A 22,949-nucleotide genomic window follows, 5' to 3' on the forward strand; every position below is an offset into this window, starting at 1 on the left:
CACTTTTCGAAGACTAACGATTCCGCTGATGGTACATCATTGTCATTGTCATCAGGTCGTCGCAAGAAGGCTCGTTTTCAGGAAACGGTGACAAACCCTGAAGTGAACGTTATCGACTCTCAAACACAGATAAGCCCATCGCAGATTCCTGGGGTAATAGCCATGGAGTCTCAAATACAGAGATGCTCATCGCAGAATCCCGGAGTAATAGTCATAGACTCACAGTCCAGTCAACAATCACCGTCCATGCCTCTGGTTCTAAATGATTCACGTTTTAACATCGAGGAAGATTCTGTTTCGACCTCTGAAGGGTCTTATGTTTGTCATAGTCAGCGAGTGCCGGAGGGACAATACGAAGACTGGGATGGCGATACTGAATTAGAAGAGCAAATGTGTGCTGCAGCGGATAAATTGGAGAAAGTACTGGAAGCAGGGGAACAGCGTAAAATCAAAAATGAGAAGTACCGATTATTAAACGAGAAAACCTTTCCATTGACAAAGTCTGGAAACAAATTCATAAGTATTGGAGTTCGGCCTCTTCGTAATTATGAACCAGTGGCGAAAATTTTTAACCGGGAGTTGACAAGTGCCGCGACCTTCGACAAAAATGCATTTGAAGAACTTTTGAAAAAAATGCAAGACTTTATTCCGCTGGTGAGAAGCGTAGAAAACGATGTGTTGTTGTGCGAACTAACCAACTACAGTGTTTATATGCGTAAGAATAAAGTGCTACAATTCAAGACGCACATCGCCAACAACAACGAAGTATACGAAGCGTTACATTTGAGTGTAGAAACAGTTCAAACTCTGTTAGGTGTTGGTCAATTTTTTAAAAACGCTCTAGAACAATGTACCATTCAGCGTCGTGTCTTTCCCGACTACGATAACTTTATTGACGCGGTTGCTTTTGAAATTATGAGTAACGGAGGCGGCGACGATCGAAATTTTGATCAAACCATACTAAAGATGATCGAGGAACGTTACGAAAGCAGTCCGATATTGTACGAAATATTGTTAAAAATGCCACAAACTTTAAGGTACCATGTTCAGAACCGCATTGGATATTTTAGGGAAAACAACGATTACAATTGTTCATTGTTAGGCCGAGTGTAATACATTGTAATTACTCGATAAAGGAAATAAATAAATAAATAAATAAATAAACTGATTTTTTCTTGAAAGGGAAGAGGAGGTGGGAAGGAATGTACAAGAGACAAACATAAAATAGTCGAAATGTGAGTGTGCTTGTGTTATTTGAATTTAGTACTCGTTGAAGAAGGACAGTTTAAAAAAAGAAATGGATCCGCGATTCAAAGCTCCTTTTACGGGCATAATAGCCGGACCGACAGGCTGTGGCAAATCACATTTTGTCACCAGATTTTTGAAATATTTAAATATTATGTGCGATGAAAAATTCGGAAGAATTCACTGGTACTTTGATGAATGGCAGCTTTTGTATGAAAATAAAGAGTTGAAACAATTGAACATAGAATTTCACCAAGGTATGCCTGATTTAAATTCTTTTGATGGAGAAGAACCGACTTTAATCATTATAGACGATTTAATGAGAGAAACAAACGGATGTATAGTCGATATATTTACAAAAGGTAGTCATCATCGAAAAGTCAGTGTATTTTACATTACACAGAACTTATTTCACCAAGGCAAGGGTCAAAGGGATATTTCGCTGAATTCAAATTACATAATATATTTTAAAAATCCTAGAGATCGCGCTCAGATTATCCATTTAGCTAGACAAATATTTCCTGAAGACGTAAAATTCATTCAAGAAGCTTATAACGATGCAACATCTCGTCCGCATGGATATTTGTTATTAGATCTGAAGCAAGAAACTCCAGAAAATTTTAGATTTCGAACCAATGTGCTGCCTGATGAACAACCAGCGTGTGCGTACTTACCGAAGAAGGGATATAAATATCGACGCACTATAACATAATCTTCATTATTAATTGGGATGTCGCGTTTGTTACGTAAAAACGAGGACGTCTTAAAGTTTTTGCGAAAAGCTAAACCCTGCTATCGCAAAGCTGTGTTAAGTTCGGCTGATAAAAATCTTGTACTGTGCATCTGTGAATGTGCACATAATACACTTCTAGGAAAAGTGCCGTTAAGTAAAAGTCAAAAACTTCAATTATCTAAACATAAGAAAACTTTAAGGTGTCTGGTAAAACCTCGTGAGTCCTTTGTTAAAAAGAAAAAAATACTTGTGCAAAAAGGAGGTGCGTTTCTTCCTTTCTTGCTCGCACCTATAATATCGGGTATTTTAAGTGCGATTGTAAGCAAATAGTGTACAGCGAAAATGGAACACGCTAAAAAAATGATTTTGGTGGATCCGCATATTTTTGAAAAAGCACATCAAATCCGCAACAACCAACCAGATACTCTGTCACTGTTAGATCAAGAAATGCGTTCTGTTTTGAATACGAAAAATATGAATGATGCCGATAAATGGACAATGTATAATCAAATTTTACAAAGATATTTAAATATAATGGAACACATTCGCAAGCCTATTGAAGTCCCTATTACGGAAACGGTTCCTGAATTCGCCAAGTCTTCAACATCCGCGAAAACACCCAGTGTTGTGAACAGCGATGAATTTGTCGAAATTTTGGCAACAGTACCTAAGCAACATAAAACGAAAGCTGCAACGTTGATCCAAAAATTAAAGGATGCCGGTGTAACCTGGGACACTCGAGGGATTGTCAGTGTCGGAGAAAAGTCGATATTGGGTTCTAATATAACCGACTTGGTAAACGACGTTTTCAGAAACAGTAGATCAAAAATAAAAACTGAACCAGTAGGTTGGAGAGAATTTGGTGATCTATTAAGGGATATTAATATTCCGCGAGTTTTAATAGTTAACCAAAAATGCCTGAGTTATATTAACACCCATTCGGCCGCTTCATCGTCCTCAACTGATGCAGGTGTAGAGAATTTGTCGCCTATAGGTTCATCATCCCCGGCTTCATCTGTTAGTTTAATAGCTGATTCTGAGAAGTCAACACCCCAGTCAAGTGTTAATTCGAAAAGGCAAAGGACGGGCTGGTCGAAATTTTCATTTAAGTAAAATTATGGATAATATTTTACGAAGGCATTATTACTCACCTTCAGATTCAGCAAGTTTTTCCGGCGTAAACAATTTGTCTAAAGTAGCTAAAGTACCATCACGTAGTGTTAAAAAGTGGTTGGAGGGCGAGGACACGTACACGTTGCACAAGCAAATACGTAAGAGATTTCCACGAAACAAATATCTCGTAACAAACATTGATGAACTCTTTCAAGCTGATTTGATAGACATAAGGAATTTAACGAGACACAATGATAACATAAGATATTTATTAAGTGTTATAGATGTATTTTCTAAATACGCATGGGTAAAACCGTTGCAAAATAAAACCGGAGCCGAAGTAGTTTCTGCATTTGAATCAATCTTCAAAGAACGTGTACCTTTAAACATTCAAACTGATAAAGGAAAAGAATTTTTAGCTAGTAAGGTCCAAAAATTGTTTAAACAACATGACATAAATTTCTATGTAGCAAAAAATCCAGATGTAAAAGCCGCAATTATTGAACGTTTTAATAAAACATTGAAAACAAAAATGTTTAAATATTTTACTTACGCAAATACACATCGTTATATTGACGTTTTACAAGATTTTGTACAGTCATACAATCGCTCTTATCACAGAACCATTAAAATGGCCCCTCAAGATGTGAACGCCGATAACATTTTTCAAGTTTACTGTAATATTTACACTAAGAAATCAGGGGCAGAGCTGACGAAAAATGTCAAAGTTTTGTATGAGGTAGGTGATTACGTACGAATTACCCGCTACAAACATGTATTCGAAAAAGGTTACATAAACAACTGGAGTGGGGAGATATTTCAAATTACTGACGTCATTGAAAGAGAGCCCGTTGTATATAAAATAAAAGATTTGCTAGGAGAGCCGGTAGACGGTGTCTTCTATCAGCCTGAAATTCAACGCGTAGTGTATAATCCTGAGAAATCATTTCACGTAGAAAAAATTTTGAAAAAGAGATATAAGAACGGGCAATGCGAAATTTTTGTTAAGTGGAAAAATTATCCCCCAAAGTTTAACTCGTGGGTATCTAAAGATTCACTCCATGAAATATGATGAGTTCCCAAGATTTTTACGTTACCTTACTTTCGGACAGTTCTAAGATATATTTTCCAGATAATACTTCTACCCATTTTTGCACTCAGTTAGCAAAATCGATACACTTGGACGGTGAATGGTGTGTGGGTTTAACAGAAATCCAGTATCCTTGTTCTTTTTTAACAGTACAAGAGGGTGAAAATGTTATTTGTTGCACATATAATGTCAATTTTAAAAACGCGTTAACTCGCGATATATTGACGGGATATCTTGAAGATGAACATACATCGAACTGGTTTCGTGAACAAATGAAACACCACCAATACGATTCAGTCGACGAAATTTTGAATCGTGAAAACAATGAGTTTTTTCCCGTAGATGTTCTACAACATAAAACGAAGATCGATGCTGGAAATTACGAAACAGTAGATGAAATATTAGAGGCTTTAAATCAAAATGTAGTATTAAATAAAAATAACGTAAAATTTACTGTAGATCAAAAAACAAGAAAAATTCACGTAGCATGCTCTAGTCAGGATATGATTTCATTAACACTGTCATCAAAATTATGTCTACAATTGGGTTTTGTACCAGATGTAAATATTTTAAACAAAATGTCTACACATCCCGCGAATATTTTACTAGGCCTTCCTTCCCTATTTTTCATTTACACCGATATAATAGAACCGCAATTAATTGGCGATGTTCTGGCAAAAGTTTTAAGAGTAACAGTTTTGGATAATGCGCAGTATATATACGGAGTACAACGTGTACGATTTTTCTCACAACCGCATTATGTGCCTGTACTAAAACGAGAATTTGAAAATATTGAAATAGATATAAGAAGCAACACTGGTGAAAAAATACCATTTGAATTTGGTACGGTGAGTGTTAAGCTTCATTTCAAAAAGCTGTCATAATGAGTCCCTGTTATCACGAATATTACCTAACACAAGCGGGGGGCGGCGTAGGGGCTATTTATCGCGGTAGCGTCTACCAAAAAGGTAACGGCTTCGGAAGTTTTTTCAAAGGTCTATTCCGCTCGGTCATGCCTTTAATCAAGAGCGGATTAAGAACACTAGGTCAAGAAACTCTTCGTTCTGGTTCAAACATTCTTGGCGATATGGCAAACGACAGACCTCTTGGAGATGTATTGAAAACCCGTATTACTGAATCTGCTGAAAATTTGAAACGCAAGGCACAAGATAAAATTGAGAAATTAATCGGTTCTGGCCGAACAAAACGCAAACGCAAATCGTCCAAAAGTCAGAAACGGTCTGTCCGTCGTAGAGTCAACAGCTCCAAGTTTAAAGATATATTTTGTTAGTTACTTTAAATATTAAGTCATGGCTTTTCTACACCCGCACAGTTGTGAATGTGTGAAATCCGAATTAGATTTATTTGCGTTACCAACCACCCAAATCAGCGTTGAAAGCGGACAATGGATACATTACAACACTTTGAACAGTATCAGTGAAGATGGACCTCTGGAATTTGTAGTGAACACGGCTGATGAGTATATTGATTTATCACATACATTGCTTGTCCTAAATGTAAAACTGCTTAAAGAAGATGGTTCAAATTTTGCTGCAACTGATAAGATTGTACCAGTCAACAATATTTTACATTCATTATTTAGTCAAGTGGATGTTTATTTAAACCAAAAATTAATTTCGCCGCCAAACAACACATACGCGTACAAATCTTATATTGAAACGTTATTAAATTATGGACCGCCAGCTAAAGCATCTCACTTAACATGTGGGTTGTGGTACCCGGACACACCAGGTAAAATGGATACGACAGATGACAGTAACACAGGATACAAACAACGAAACGCATTTACCAAGGAGAGTAAAGAAGTTGATTTGATAGGGCACCTTAACTGTGATCTTTTCAATCAGAATAAGTTTCTTATCAACGGGTTGGAATTACGCGTAAAACTAGTTCGTTCAAGGAACAACTTTGCATTGATGACTACTGCGCCGTCAAAAGGAAAAATACAAATTAATAACGCGACATTACTTATAAGAAGGGTGAAAATAAATCCGACCATTATGTTGGCGCACGCCAAAGCCTTAGAAATATCTACAGCCAAGTACCCCATCACTCGAACAGAAATAAAAGTACTAACATTACCAGCAGGTGTACTTTCAAAATCCCTAGATAACATTTTCTTGGGTCAATTACCAAAGAGAATAGCCGTATGTTTCGTATCAAACAAAGCCTTTAATGGTGATTTTACATTAAATCCTTTCAACTTTCAACATTTTAATTTAAACTTTATGGTACTCTATATTGACGGGCACCAAATGCCATGCAAACCCCTTCAACCAAACTTTACAAGTAAAAAATACATTACAATGTATCATACATTGTTTTCAGGGACAGGAATACATTTTCTTAATGAAGGAAATGATATAACACGAGACTCGTATCCAAACGGATACTGCATCGCAGTTTTTGACCTGACACCTGATCTTTCAGCTGGTTCTTTAACACATTGGAATCTTATAAAAAACGGTAGTGTTAGATTAGAAGTTGGATTTAATGAAGCCTTGGCTGAAACAACAAACTGTTTAGTATATGGCGAATTTGATAGTGTCATAGAAATTGATAAAAAACGTAACGTTGTTGTAGACTACGGTAGCTAGGCATATACGGTAAATTTAAATTACCTGAAATTATAAAATAACGGTCAGTACCGTCGTATCAGAACAATGAACACGAAAGAGCTCGAAATTTGCTTAGAAAAAATTGTCCAAACGGACAATTACTACTTTGCTGTTTTTGCTAATAATACTTTACCTTTCCACGTAAGTCGTCCTGCTCTAATTGTTATAAACGAAGATCCCGATTACATGCCTGGAAGCCATTGGGTGAGCGTCTACATCGATGAATATGGTTTTGCTTATTTTTTCGATAGCTTCGGAAGAACACCTCGTAAAAATATTTCAAGTTTTATTAAACGAAATGCCAAAATATGGAACTACAACTATCGACAAATTCAGGATACCTCTTCGAACCTTTGTGGACCTTATTGTTTACTGTTCCTTTTAAACTATGCTCTAAATAACTCTGTAGATAACTTCTTAAACTTATTTGGTAACGACTATAAATATAATGATTTGCTTTGTAAAAAAATGTTTAAGCGTTATTTTTGCAAGAAATAAATAAAAATGAAAATAGTATACGTTAGTTTTTCTTTACCATCAATCCCCGCATGTAAAATTCACTTCACTAACACTAACACTAAATAAATAAACGCGAAATGTATGCTGGTGGACGGGCGGCGGCGCGGGTGGGCGGCGCGGCGGGGCGGGCGGCGCGGACGGGCGGGCGGCGGCGCGGGCGGCCGGGCGGCGGCGCGGACGGGCGGGCGGGCGGGCGGGCGGGCGGCGCGGTGGGGCGGGCGGGCATCCGGCCACGAGAGGGCACGTACAGGTGCCCTTCATCACATAATGTGAGTTGGGAAAAGAATAAAAGAAAGAAAGATACAAATAATATTTTTTTATTTACATAACATGATAACATTTAAACATACAATAAAAATATATATATAGTACAAATAAATGTGGGAAATCTAAAACAGTAAAGTCTCGTTATCTACATAACCGTATGGTAATGTATCGTATGAATTTTCGATACGTCGGCGTTTAGTGGCATTTATGCGGTACTGTTTACATGCATCTTTTGTTAGAACGTCGTATCTCTGGTTTCTAATAATTCTACGATCATTTACGCGAACAATTTCATCGGCGTCATTGCAAACCATACTCTTAATCTTATCAAAATTTAAAATTTGACTATTTTCATAATTGAGAGTGACACCTTTGACTTTACACACTGTTTTGTGTGCTTGGTCTTTATCCGACCAAAACTGGTAGGCGTAATTTTTTGGGCCACCGCTTACGAACTCGTTTATAAAACTGCCTTCTCCGTACGCGTCTAGCTCATTAGTCAAGTCCCCCAAAAAGTCGCCGACAGGTGGCGCCCATTCCTCATTTTTCTGCGTGAAAATGATACTATCCGTGTCAAAATATAATACGCGACGCTCCAAGCGCTCTAAATATTTATATAACTCTAAACGTGCCCCTGCTGTGGTGTATGCAGCTAAAACAACGTTTACTGTTTTGAGAGGACTAACATCCTCATCCACTTTTTCCCAGGATGTCAAGACGACTTCTGGATTGATAACGGTTACGTTATGCACAATGGATGAGGGGTTTGTCATCAACTTAAACAAGTCGATAGGCTTGTTAATAATCTCTGTTTGGTTGGCATTCTCCCGTTGACCAAACTTCCCCCAGAAACTATTGAGCATTATTTTGAATAAATATCTCATGCCGCTGTTATGAGTGATTTTATCTTTTTCCAAGCGGATGCCTTCTTGTTCAAAATACAAGTCAATGTATTCGTCTTTTTGAACTTCAGTTGTGCACCAGCTTGGAAAACCGCTGTTTTCCTGCTTCCCTTTTAATCCACAGTTTACGTAACCCGTAAATAAACCATCCGCATTGTTACTATTATTGTAGGTAACTGTTTTATATTCCCACACCTCAAAGATTTCTACAACCCTGTACTTCAGTTCAAGGGTTTGCGTAACTCGTCGGCGACAAATGTGCCTATAAATTGACGTTGTGATTCATCGTGGGGGCAATTCTCCTGAAACATACTTTCTGCGCATGTACGGCACAACGGAAAGACTAATTTATTATTGCACCTATATGGAAGTACAGGGTGGTAAATATCCTGAGGTGGTAGAACACAGCACTTTATTAACCCGTCGACCGTTTGCAAATTAACTTGACGGCATTCACTATCCCCAACATAAATTCGGACGGGGTGCCCTATAGGGTACTTACCGTACTTATTTATAAATGGGTATAGTGAGCACACGTCATAATATAAAATTTTTTCATTTGGTTCGCATCTATAATACAATTTGCATGCGTTTGTGCGACCCCCGTAAAACGCGTCGCGTGGATTTAAAGGAGAGCATTTATCTGAATCGAGTGTCTTCAGATAATTGCGCAATAATTCGCTCGACTTTACCAGTTTCTTGTAGTCGCATTCCCAAATCGTTATCAGATTATACCCCGCAGCCCTAATTCGCAGCTCTTTTTCTATCGTCGCTTCGCGCCTTAAAAAAAGTGCATCATCTTTGTCAGACAATTTGCATGTTTGGTCAAAAAAACATCGCTCACAGCCATGCCACCAACAACCGTGGAATTCGTAAACGGTGTTAGTGGACTGACAAAAACCATCAACCAATATATTTTCCGGCAATCTGATTTCACGTCCATTGCCAGCATGATTAATAAATATATTGTTTGAATGGGCAACCCAAGAAAGCCATTTGACAGCTACGATAGACTGATTATCGCTACAACGATATCCGTTTCGGGGTACGATACCTATCATATCCTTTTTTAAAAAATTTCGTCTAAACACGAGATTGCAGGCAGATGCGATGGTTAAAGACTCCAAAAATGGGTCTAAACCATACGCAGTTATAAAACATTCCCGAAACTTTAAACAGCCGCGGCGCAACAAATTCACATCAGCTACACAGTAGTTCGTGATTTGCTCTTTCAGATTAAATAATACATTATTAGAGCACTGTTCGTGGTACCATGTGATAAATTTGGTTCGTTCTTCGGGATGCATCGAATCACACCCGTAATAATGTTTGTCAGGAATGGGACCCTCATAATTTTGATTATGTCGTGTGTTAAAATAATGGGGAAAATACCCCTTACAGCCTTGTATTTTAAATGCTGAAGAAAAACGTGATAACGGCAACTGAATAAAATTTAAACTATCTATAAATCTAATTAAATTTCCACATTTTATTGTGATAAGTTTTGTTCCGGTACGTACGACTTCAGGACGCCATCTACTTACGTTGTTAAATAATTCTTGGAGGATAAAACAGCCGTCAAAACCCTTCATGTTGTGCGCAATGGCCGTGACATTAAACCTTTTAGACATCTCCGCTATATGTTCTAACAACATTGTTACAGGCCGTTCTTTATAAATTATTTCACGCTGGCCGCAATTAGTGCAAAAATCACCAGCATTATCGCTCAAAATGCAAACTCTGCACGCTTTTTGCAGAACACATAAATTTGGCTCATGTAAATACACATTATCTGCTATCTGATTGTCTTGCATAGTTTCCAGATCGTAGAAAATGAATAAAAATGAATGTTTGTTTTCTTCTGCTTTGGACGGTGAAGGCTTATTTGGCTGCATATAGCAGAGATGTCTAATTGGTTTGGCGCACTTACAAATTGCACAATATTTAACCCCACAAACATGCTTTGAATTTTTGGTAATCCAAAAATGCTTATAACAGCTTCTGCATTTTTTCAGTTTGCCACATAATTTTGTTTTATGATTTTCGAAACAATGTGGTCCGCGGAAATATCGGCCACAGAGGTTACAATTTATTAAATTATTACTGATGTTACAAGGCGGCGTACGATGGCAGCACGGACATATGTAGGGACACGCTTTGTGGCGATCCGATCTAGAAAACCGCACGTGACACAAGTTGCAGTAATATTGTGTAGAAAAGGCCCCTGTTAAACTAAGAATTACGTTAAAATGGTTTTCTTCCATTATCAAATTTAAACATTTTTTATTAGGCAGGCGAGGTCCTTCATAGTAGACTGATGTTCCTAAGCGATTGTCATACACGATAATGGTGTATTCGCAAAAATATTTCTGGAAGTCGTCTATGTGTACATAGTGACCACCGTTATTTAGATCCACTCCCACCAAATTGCATAATTCTGCTACGCGCTGTTTCAAAAACACCTTGCCTTTTAATCCCGAAAACTTCTTTAAAACAGACCGATTGTACCCGCTATCACAATAATCTTTTGCAACCACCAACGCAGTAGCCAAACACGCATTGTCGTCATTGTCAATTACATATATGCTGTTTTTAGTCATGCTATATTCTGAAAAACTTACAGTCTTGCCGTCGACTGCTGAAATATTACCGTACCCGATAGGTGGCCTCACGCGGTCGACCTGGATATGCAACTGGTCGTGCACGAAGAAATGTGCGTTGCTTTGGAGAACAACCGCTATCACGTCCAAGATCACCCTGGATCGAAGTTCTGAATATTTTCTAAATGAAATCCCTACCGGCCTATCGGGAAAGTTGTCATTTTTCAGAGTAATTCCGACAAGATCACATGGCTCAAACTCCCTGCATGTGTAACGAAGAAGTTCATCAACGACTTTCTGAAAATCGAATTAAGATATTAATTCATCATTTTTATGTGAGCGCAATAAGCTACATACCTTTAACCATTGCATAGGGTTATCAGTGGAATCTTCAGTTATGGGCTTTATAGTAAAGTTGAGCGTTCTTGACAAAAGCCCAAACTTCTTTATAAGTCGCTCAGTTTCTTGAGCGATGTTCAAATGGCTCAGTTGTTCTCGACGTATATTGACTGAATTTATACGATCTTCTGATAATGAGGAGTTGTTAAAATAGTTGCATGTAATACAAGAAAAATAACTTACGGTTTGGAAGTGCTCCACCCGGAACTTCGGCTGACGGGAGCCTTTCACCACGTCCTGTCTGTATTTTTACAATTTTTACATTGCGATGAGGGCATTTTGGAATGTTTCTCGAACATGACGGCAAAGGGTTTTGAATACATTCGACGCATCCACGATTTTCGTCGTTTTGAATGATACACAATCCTTTGGTCTTTGAAATCACCACAGTCCCCGGTGTTCCTTTCGCTGTAACTAAATTTGTGCACGTTCCTGGATGGTTAAATTTTAAATCTGGAAACAATAAATTTAATATAATTTTTTCTCTCAGTTCTAATATAATACACACCACTGTTTAATTTTGTCCTTGTATAATTTAGAAGACTTGGTGATGATAAAACGTCTTGACTCTGATCTCTGTCTCCTTCAATGACGCTCCGTGGCTCTGCTTGCGATTTTATGGTGCACAAACCGTTGGACTTCGAAATCACCACACTCCCTGGTGTTGCTTTTGCGGTGATTATTTTTACATCGCGATGAGGACATTTGGGAATGCTTCTCGATGATGATGGTAAAGGGTCTTGTAGACATTCCACGCAGACACGATTTTCGGCGACGTCGTCGTGTTCAGCAGTCGAATTTGAAATCGCTGTACTCCTGAGTGTTTCATTTTTTGTGGGCAGTGGCTGGTTAAATTTTAAACCTGGAAGCAGCAAATTTAATTTATTTTTTGTTGTTTTTCTACAGTTTTAATACAACACACCTCTGTTTAATTGTGACCTCGTATAATTTAGAAGACTCGGCGATGATGAAATTTCTTGGCTCTGTTCTTTGACCCCAGCACTGCTGAATATTTCTTCAACGACCTCCTGAGGAATTGCTTGGAAGGAACCTGCCAGTTTTTCATTTTTTAATACAAACAACAAAATAAATATTTACTCGTCTTACCTTTTAGTTCTATTTCATTACGTAAACGTTCACACCACGCTATTTCATCAGCAGACATTAACAAAAAATTGTTAATAAATCTTAAGTTCACATGGTCTCGTACTATAGACAATGTACCACGATCTTCAAAAAATCCTCCACGAAGCAAGTAAAGCAACTGATGCCAAGATTGACCACTTAAAAATCTTTCGAAATTATCCATATTTACGTAAAATACGTAGACAACAGCGAACGACGAATAGCACAAACACAGCCGAAAACTATCACAAACTGGCAGGTAAAACTAAATTTTCAGAGCCTTAAATACACCAAGGGTAAAACTTTCTCAATTTTAATGGATGAAGTAATGTAAATCGAATTTCAACCCTAAGTGCAGATTTACAGGGTCTACTTAGACAAAGGAAAGTACTTACGATTCAGGTAATAGAAAATGAAACGATCGGCATTGAAAAGACAGAAGGCTCAAGAGATAATAATAATAATTAAGGCAATCGTAAAACAATTTTTGGAATTTTACCCTGGAAAAGAGACAGCGCATGGTCTGTAATAGCGCCTGGACAGTAAACGAAGAAGATTAATAAGACAAAATACCCGGAAAAATGCAACGGCGGGTCCTTGAGAGCTAGTAACTAAGAAGATATTTCGGCTTCTCGCTAGCTGTAGTCATCACGGTCGTTAGAACATAATGAGCGATAAAGTTAGCATTTACAGGGATTTACATAGAAAAGTGAGCGCATGTGATTCAGGTAATGGTATCAAGAAAATGAAACGATATGATAAAGACTCAACAGATAATGATAATTAAGATTGCCACAAGCAAGTTTTTGAAATTTTGTCTTCAATTCAGTTACAGTTTAATGTTTTTTAAACCGCGTCGAATCTCGCACAATAGTAATTCGCTCTTCAATCGATCAAGATTCTTTAAATGCTCATTCACTCTGATTTTGAGCAGACGAACTAATTCTTTTTTTTCATTTCGCGGAGTCTTGAGCACCTTCATTTTATTTAGTGCAGTAGTAACAAAAATTCACTAATACGGCTATCAGTTGACCACCTGGAGAAACTTCTTCGTAGTGTCGACAAACAGTAACGAAACTAGCACTTGAACACCTGGAGAAACTTCTTCGAAGATTCGACGAACAGTAACAAATATTCACTAACACAACTAGCACTTGGGGCACTTGGTGAAACTTCTTCGAAGGGAGAAGGTTGTAGCAACTAAAGACTTGGAGCACACGCCGTTTTTTAAGGGTAACTTAACTTTGACTAATACGACTATCAGTTGACCACCTGGAGCAACTTCTTCGTAGTGTTGACAAACTGTAACAAAACTAGCACTTGACCACCTGGAGAAACTTCTTCGAAGGGTCGACGAACAGCAACAAATATTCACCAACACAACTAGCACTTGGGGCACTTGGGGAAACTTCTTCGAAAGGTGAAGTGTTGTAGCAACTAAAGACCTGGAGCACGCTCCGTTTTATAAGGGTAACTTAACAAGTGAAAGCGCTAGTAATTAAGGTAGTAATTAAAAAAAAAATGAGAGCGCTAGTAATTAAGGGTGCCATTAAAAGGTAATTAATAGGGACGTAATTACTAGACAATTAATTAAAGTGAAAGCGCTAGTAATTAAAGGGCTAGTAATTAAGACAGTCATTAAAATTGAAAGCGCTAGTAATTAAGGTAATTAATATGGTCCTAATTAATAGACAGGTAATTAAAGCGCTAGTAATTAAGGGGGTAATTAAAAAGCAATCAAAAAGCAATTAAAAATCACTAATTACTCTCCCTTACTACTAACAGCCTCGATCTCAGTGCCACCTACATTAATCAGTCCTTCCCTATTCCTCAGCATACCGGCCATCCGCCTACTCAGGTTGGGGTTCACATCGTGTTCTTGTAGGGCGAGTCCTATGCTTTTGAAGGTTGTTTTATCGAACGCTCCTTCAATATCCAAGAACATTCCTAAAGTGAAGAGTTTGTTCTCCATCGCCCACTCTATACGGTTTACAACTGTGTGTAGGGCCGTATCCGTGGATCTTCCTCGGATGTAGGCATGTTGGTTCGGATGTAGAGGTTGCTTGCTCAAAACAGTCTCCCGAATCTCTTTTTCAGTTAGTCTTTCTAGCTTTTTCAGCAAGAATGATGTTAAGCTAATTAGTCTGCAGGATTTAGCCAAGGTGTAATCTTGTCGTCCTGGCTTAGGTATAAAGATAACCTTTACTTTTCGCCATGCATTCGGTATGTAGCTGAAAGCCAGACACGCCCGAAGCATTGGCAACAAAATACGGCGTAGTCTGCTCATTCCCCTCTGCAGGAAGGCGGGATAAATACCGTCAACTCCTCGAGCTTTATATGGGGAAAAGCTGTCCACTGCCCACTCCAGTCTTACCTCCGAGACTACCTTTGCTGCCAGCGCCCAGTCCTTCGGGGAGGGTTGAGTGCAGGCTACATCTCTTTTGGAGTGGGAGGTAGTCCTTGTGCTACCTGGAAACATGGTCTGCAGCAAAAGTTCTGCGGACTCTTCTCCCGTGACTGTAAAGGTGCCATCTTCTTTCTTTAGGAAAGCTAGTTGATGTGTGTGGTCCTTCGAGAGAACTCTCTTTAACCTTGCGACCGAAGCAGTCGACGTTATGTCGCTGCAGAAGGATCCCCACGTTTCCAGTTTCCTCTTTCTTAATGCTTTCTTAAATTCTTTCCGGTGCTCTTTATAGGCTTCCCAGTCCTCAGTTTTCTTAGTGTTTTTTTTTCTATTGAAAAGTTTTCTTAGCCCCGACTGAAGTAGGCTGAGCCTTCGGTTCCACCATGGTGTACCTTTGCCCAGGCCTTCCTTCTTTAGGGGGCAACTTTTTTCATACGCTGACATTAGACAGTCGTTGATAATGGTCAAGGTCTTCTCTATGCCTTCTATCGATTTATATTCTGTTGGTATAGACTGTACGGAGGTCCCCAGTCTGTCATCCAGTTCTTCGTTGTATAAAGCCCAGTTCGTCAGCAAATAATTTAATATATTTATTACCATCAACTTTACACAAAAATAAATAATGCAGGAGCTGCAATGGACAAGAAATAAATAAATCGTTTATTTTTGAACTTTAGTTTATACTAAGGTGTCTACATCCTTAGTTTTTTCTCAACAATGCTGGGAAAATAAACTTCAGGAAAATTATTATTTATATGCTTTTATATTTTTCAGCTACGTAATAGAGTTTCATCGGTGTTTTCCGGGAGAAAATGGCGAAATAGAATTCTTTCCCGTAAGAAACTGAATATGTAAAAATGTAAAAAGTCTTTCTAAATTACGCACATGTTATAGGATAAAGTCAACTCAATTCAAGATGAATCGGGTAGTCTGACAGGCATTTGTTTCATTGGATTAGGTAAAGCACATATTATAATAATATTCTCAACAAGAAAAAACATTTAAATCCATATGCAGGGTGTTCAGAAATTTGCACACCAGAAGATTACTACACTGAAGAACTGTTTATAAAGAATGATGATTTATCACCGCAATTTTCTTCAGGACACGATTTTGTAGAAAATAGAATGCACCACATGTATTAGGATAATTTTTTGTAGGGATGGTGTGCAATTTTCCGAACAGCTATATGTGACAAATGATGATATTCACACCCATGTTTTAGGTTTATCAATTGTAGCTTTGCTGGTATTCCGTTACTTTGTCAAGCAATTGGTATGGGGTATGATAATCGGTATTATATTACTATGGTTTACAATTACTGGCTTTATTTGGTAAGAACGTTTTTTCTTACAATTTTTTTTATATTCTCTCGTATTTAGGTATGATTACAGCGATAGTGGTGATGAAGGTTCGTTATATGTTGCTATAACTTTTACAATAATAGGAATTATCGCGTTGTTTTGTATTTGGTCACTGATTGATAGAATCAAGTTAATAATATTTTTTTTCGAAGAAGCTGCCCGGAGTGTGTTTGCAATGCCTTTACTCCTGTTAGAACCTTTCTTGGTAGGTTTTAACATCACTAGTAATTCTAATATTAACGTTTCGATTTCAGACTTTTGTTATAAATTTTCTACTTATGGTAATATTCCTATACACATTTGTATTAATGGCGAGTTCGGGTACTCTACAAAGAGATGAAGTGAACGACAGATACGTATATATGCCTAATGGTGCTATGACTTTTGTTTTGTGGTGGAATCTGTTTATGATGATATGGACGCTTTTGTTCAATTTAGCATGTCAGCAAATGGTTATATCAGGTGCTGTATCTACCCTGTTAAAAATGCCCAATCAAACCCAATCTAAGTTATACTGGGAATGCCCAATCTAAGTTATATTGGGAACGCCCAATCTAAGTTATATTGGGTGCGCCCAGTCTAATCCAATCTACGAATAATCCGCACGCCAATCGCACACCGATGATAAGAATGACCACCAGAGTGGTGACGTGGTATGCTGGGAAGTATATTAATACTATTATAACGAACAATAAAACTTTTTTAAAAAGCAACCCTCTTTACGCGGTTTTAAGTGTTAATACCGTATTTTATTGGGAAAAAATTCTGTGTTCGACAAAATAAAATATACAACTATAAACATACTCAAAAACGTTATATAGATATTTTGTTTAAATTACCAACCCCTGTTAGAGGGTTGACGCTGAACGTAACGACCCACTTTGATGAGAACGCGTAAAGGAGCACATAACACAACTGTTTTTTATAGTGCGGCAAAGATCCTGACCAGACGTGGCTCAAAATTGCGTTTAAACGATGTTCACAGTGTCGCCCAATCTCGCCCAATCAAATACAATCTGGCCCAATCTCGCCCAATCAAATCCAATTTGCGAATAATCTGCTCGCCAATCGCACAAAGAAGGTACACAATGACCACCAGAACGGTGATGTGGTACCCAAGCAAACATATTATCACCATCTTAACGAACGATACAACTTTTTGACAAAACAACCCTTTTACGCGGTTTTAAGAGTTAATACTGCACAATCGGAGTATATTGTTGGGACAAAATTTTGTGTTCAACACAATAAAATGTATAACTACAAACATGCTCAAAAAAGGTATATAGATATTTTGTTTAAATTAGCAACCCCTGTAAGAGGGTTGACGCGGAACGTAACGACCCACTTTGATGAGAACTCTTAAAGGAACACATAACACAACTACTGTTTTTTATTCTGTGGCAAAGATCCTGACCAGAGGTGGCTCAAAATTGCGTTTAAACGATGTTCACAGTGTCGCCCAATCTCGCCCAATCAAATACAATCTGGACCAATCTCGCCCAATCAAATCCAATTTGCGAATAATCTGCACGCCAATCGCACAAAAAAGGTACACAATGACCACCAGAACGGTGATGTGGTACCCAAGCAAACATATTATCACCATCTTAACCAACAGTAAAACTTTTTTAGAAAACAACACTTTAACGCGGTTTTAAGGATTAATACTGCACAATCGGAGTATATTATTGGGAAAAAATTCTGTGTACGACACAATAAAATGTACAGCTGTAAACATACTCAAAAATGTTATATAGATAATTTGTTTAAATTAGCAACCCCTGTAAGAGGGTTGACGCGTAACGTAACGACCCACTTTGATGAGAACGCTTAAAGGAGGACATAACACAACTGTTTTTTATTCTGCGGCAAAGATCCTGACCAGAGGTGGCTCAAAATTGCGTTTAAACGATGTTCACAGTGTCGCCCAATCTCGCCCAATCAAATACAATCTGGACCAATCTCGCCCAATCAAATCCAATTTGCGAATAATCTGCACGCCAATCGCACAAAGAAGGTACACAATGACCACCAGAACGGTAATGTGGTACCCAAGCAAACATATTATCACCATCTTAACGAACAATAAAACTTTTTTAGAAAACAACACTTTAACGCGGTTTTAAGGATTAATACTGCACAATCGGAGTATATTATTGGGAAAAAATTCTGTGTTCGACAAAATAAAATGTACAACTGTAAACATACTCAAAAACGTTATATAGATATTTTATTTAAATTACCAACCCCTGTTAGAGGGTTGACGCTGAACGTAACGACCCACTTTGATGAGAACGCGTAAGGGAGCACATAACACAACTGTTTTTTATAGTGCGGCAAAGATCCTGACCAGACGTGGCTCAAAATTGCGTTTAAACGATGTTCACAGTGTCGCCCAATCTCGCCCAATCAAATACAATCTGGCCCAATCTCGCCCAATCAAATCCAATTTGCGAATAATCTGCTCGCCAATCGCACAAAGAAGGTACACAATGACCACCAGAACGGTGATGTGGTACCCAAGCAAACATATTATCACCATCTTAACGAACGATACAACTTTTTGACAAAACAACCCTTTTACGCGGTTTTAAGAGTTAATACTGCACAATCGGAGTATATTGTTGGGAAAAAATTTTGTGTTCAACACAATAAAATGTATAACTACAAACATGCTCAAAAAAGTTATATAGATATTTTGTTTAAATTAGCAACACTTGTAAGAGGGTTGACGCGGAACGTAACGACCCACTTTGATGAGAACTCTTAAAGGAACACATAACACAACTGTTTTTTATTCTGTGGCAAAGATCCTGACCGGAGGTGGCTCAAAATTGCGTTTAAACGATGTTCACAGTGTCGCCCAATCTCGCCCAATCAAATACAATCTGGACCAATCTCGCCCAATCAAATCCAATTTGCGAATAATCTGCACGCCAATCGCACAAAAAAGGTACACAATGACCACCAGAACGGTGATGTGGTACCCAAGCAAACATATTATCACCATCTTAACCAACAGTAAAACTTTTTTAGAAAACAACACTTTAACGCGGTTTTAAGGATTAATACTGCACAATCGGAGTATATTATTGGGAAAAAATTCTGTGTACGACACAATAAAATGTACAGCTGTAAACATACTCAAAAATGTTATATAGATAATTTGTTTAAATTAGCAACCCCTGTAAGAGGGTTGACGCGTAACGTAACGACCCACTTTGATGAGAACGCTGAAAGGAGGACATAACACAACTGTTTTTTATTCTGCGGCAAAGATCCTGACCAGAGGTGGCTCAAAATTGCGTTTAAACGATGTTCACAGTGTCGCCCAATCTCGCCCAATCAAATACAATCTGGACCAATCTCGCCCAATCAAATCCAATTTGCGAACAATCCGCACGCCAATTGCACAAAGAAGGTACACAATGACCACCAGAACGGTGATGTGGTACCCAAGCAAACATATTTTCACCATCTTAACGAACAATAAAACTTTTTTACAAAACAACGCTTTTACGCGGTTTTAAGGGTTAATACTGCACAACCGGAATAAATTGTTGGGAAAAAATTCTGTGTTCCTCACAATGAAATGTATAACTGTAATCATGATCAAAAAAGTTATATAAATATTTTTTTTAAATTACCAACCCCTGTAAGAGGGTTGACGCGGAACGTAAGACCCACTTTGATAAGAAAACGTAAAGGGACACATAACACAATTATCTTTTATTCTACGGGAATGATCCTGACCAGACTTGGCTCAATATTGCGTTTAAACAACGTTCACAGTGTCGCCCAATCAAATCCAATCTGCGAATAATCCGCACACCCATCTCACACAGAAGGTACATAATGACCACCAGGGAGGTAATTTGGTACGCAAGCAAACATATTATCACCATTTTAACAAATAATAAAACAAAACTTTTTTAGAAAACAACCCTTTTACGCGGTTTTAAGGCTTAATACTGCACCACCGATGTATACTATTGGAAAAAAATTCTGTGTTCGACACAATAAAGTGTATAACTATAAACATGAAAAGTTATACATGTAGATGTTTTGTATAAATTAGCAACCCCTGTAAGAGGGTTGGCGCAGAACGTACTGACTCACTTCGATGAGAACTCGTGAAGAGACGCGTAACACAACTGTATTGTATTCTACGGCAATGATCCGGACCAGACGTGGCTCAAAATTACGTTTAAACGACGTTTACAATGTCATTAATCAATTCAATTTTTAAACATTTTTTGTAATCCAAGTGCAGGTGGAATCGGTATTTTGGGTTGCCTATTTTAAAGATATAAATGGGTTATCTTAGCTGAATAACCCTGTATATGCAATAATTTTAATCACGGCATCCCCCACCCTAATAGTGTCGAAATATAGAAAAAACTAATTAAAAATCTAATGGGGCAAAACCCCCATGAACCACCCTCGAAGGCACTCAGCCACCTCGTATACAGAGTTGGAAAAACGTTCGAATAAAAACGACGTAAACACTTTCATTTTCAATTAAAAGTAAAACCGATTTTTTGCTGCTTATCACTCATTCATGGATTCATTCATCGTTAATGATGATCGACTTTTGATTTTGACGAATGTTTGTTCCTTGCCACAACGATTTTACATTGTTTATTGGAACAAAAATAAGAGCAACTTAGAATGCTACAAGAAGTCTTGAACGATTTCAAGAGACGTTTTTCGATAAATCTGTATCGGTTGGATAAAAGTTAGTGTGTGGAAATCAGCAGTGTCCAGAAATTATCCAAGAGCTTCAAGAACAAGTGATAATGGCAGCCGCTACTCCTGTGTCTTTTTACCTATCAACAAACATCTTGCGACGCTCTGACGCTTGTATTACTAGTCAACACTTCTTGTAGCATTCTAAGTTGCTCTTATTTTTATTCCAATAAACAATGTAAAATCGTTGTGGCAAGGACCAAACATTCGTCAAAATCAAAAGTCGATCATCATGAAGCATTACTACACTGACCATTAACGATGAATGAATCCATGAATGAGTGATAAGCAGCAAAAAGTCGGTTTTACTTTTAATTGAAAATGAAAGTGTTTACGTCGTTTTTATTCGAACGTTTTTCCAACTTTGTTTACGAGGTGGCTGACTGCCTTCGTATCGAGGGTTCTTCATGAGGGTTTTGCCCCATTCGATTTTTAATTTGTTTTTTCTGTATTTCGATACTACTAGGGTGGGGGATGCCGTGGTAAAAATTATTGCAAATTTCGCAATGGTCCTGTATAGATCATGGTGCTTTCCGACAAAACTGTTGTTGCACCGATATCCATATATGTATTCTATGCAAGTAAGTTAACGATGATGATAAAAATGCCCCTAACTAATATTCACGTAAACAGTATCATTTCAGAGAGTGTAAAAAATGTCATTATAGTCCGTAATATGAATAGCGTCGATTACAAGGCTCGATAAAAATAAAAACAGTGCTATGTTTTTATATCGGATAGTGTTTTTTTTACTATCATTAACATATTCAATATTTTCAGGTTGATCCATTTAGTATTGCATTGAATGAGGTAGTACCGTGAACCTGAACTTTGTTTTTATACTTTAGTGTTTATTGTAGCTGATACGCTTCCTATCAATGAACGGCGAAAAATATAATTATTTCCAGTGACAGTTCGTCACACTGAAAGATGGTCAGCTGTGCTTAGCATTTGACGGCGTAGGTTCAGATATTCCCATTCAGGCCTCAGTTTATGTTTTGTTTCTTGAAAAAGTCGATTATTTGTAAATTTAAACGGGGCCGCTAGATCCATGGGTGTCATGTGTAACTATTCAACCGCTTCAATACTGATTGACATCACACGGATACACGACGACACTTTTACCTGGACGACTGCCCAACCTATACATATTTTAGCGCGAACATACTAGTTGGCTCCGGCGGCTACTTTTGAATCTTAAGCAACAGGTAAATTGGCTCCGGACTAACAGGTAAATTGGCTCCCGCCAGATGCATGTACTAGTTGGCTCCCATCTCCTGCTGCCTGCATGACGGGTAACGCAGAACTGTGGTTGTTTTCACAAAACCTAATATCTAATGCCAACTGAAAAATTAAATTTCATTTAAAGTTGTTATTTATAATTTTATTTGTTCATCATTGCAACGATAAGTATTTAAGAAAAACAACACATATATGTTCGAACTATTACCCCTAATAATTTTAACAATTTATTTACTATTGCTTGGTAAATATATATTTTTTTATTTTTGTTAGTATTGTATTTTGCTGCAAAAGATAAGGTAAATATAAACCAAAACAAAATTGCTGAGCTTCTGTCTGTTTAATTTTGAAGTTTCAGTCGCTTCGTGAGTATGTTCACCACTTTGTTCTATTATTCGAAGCATTCGTCTTGATGTACGATTTACAGCCACGTTTTACACACTGCCAACGTATAACACTTTGAGCTAACACTTTATGAAAATTATATTTATAATTATTACCTAATTAACAGAACTGTTTTCCCTTTTTCACTAATCATTTCGTCCAAACAGTCCA

The 22,949-nt window shown here is 37.8% G+C and overlaps 1 protein-coding gene across 1 annotated transcript in view; it reads left to right on the forward strand.

Moving 5' to 3' along the window:
* Positions 1-22,949, forward strand: part of LOC135135526 (choline transporter-like protein 1) — a 65,827-nt gene that overhangs the window by 13,617 nt on the left and 29,261 nt on the right. The window contains exons 5-9 of the mRNA XM_064064593.1: positions 15,811-15,871; positions 15,931-15,994; positions 16,262-16,370; positions 16,419-16,605; positions 16,655-16,872. Coding sequence (XP_063920663.1) covers positions 15,811-15,871; positions 15,931-15,994; positions 16,262-16,370; positions 16,419-16,605; positions 16,655-16,872 — 639 coding nt within the window. The remainder of the gene's footprint in view (positions 1-15,810; positions 15,872-15,930; positions 15,995-16,261; positions 16,371-16,418; positions 16,606-16,654; positions 16,873-22,949) is intronic.

This window comes from Zophobas morio, unplaced genomic scaffold (genome assembly GCF_036711695.1).
Source record: "Zophobas morio isolate AGI-343-1 ecotype UQ-CSIRO unplaced genomic scaffold, CSIRO_AGI_Zmor_V1 ptg000024l, whole genome shotgun sequence".
In the NCBI taxonomy this organism is placed as follows: domain Eukaryota; kingdom Metazoa; phylum Arthropoda; class Insecta; order Coleoptera; family Tenebrionidae; genus Zophobas; species Zophobas morio.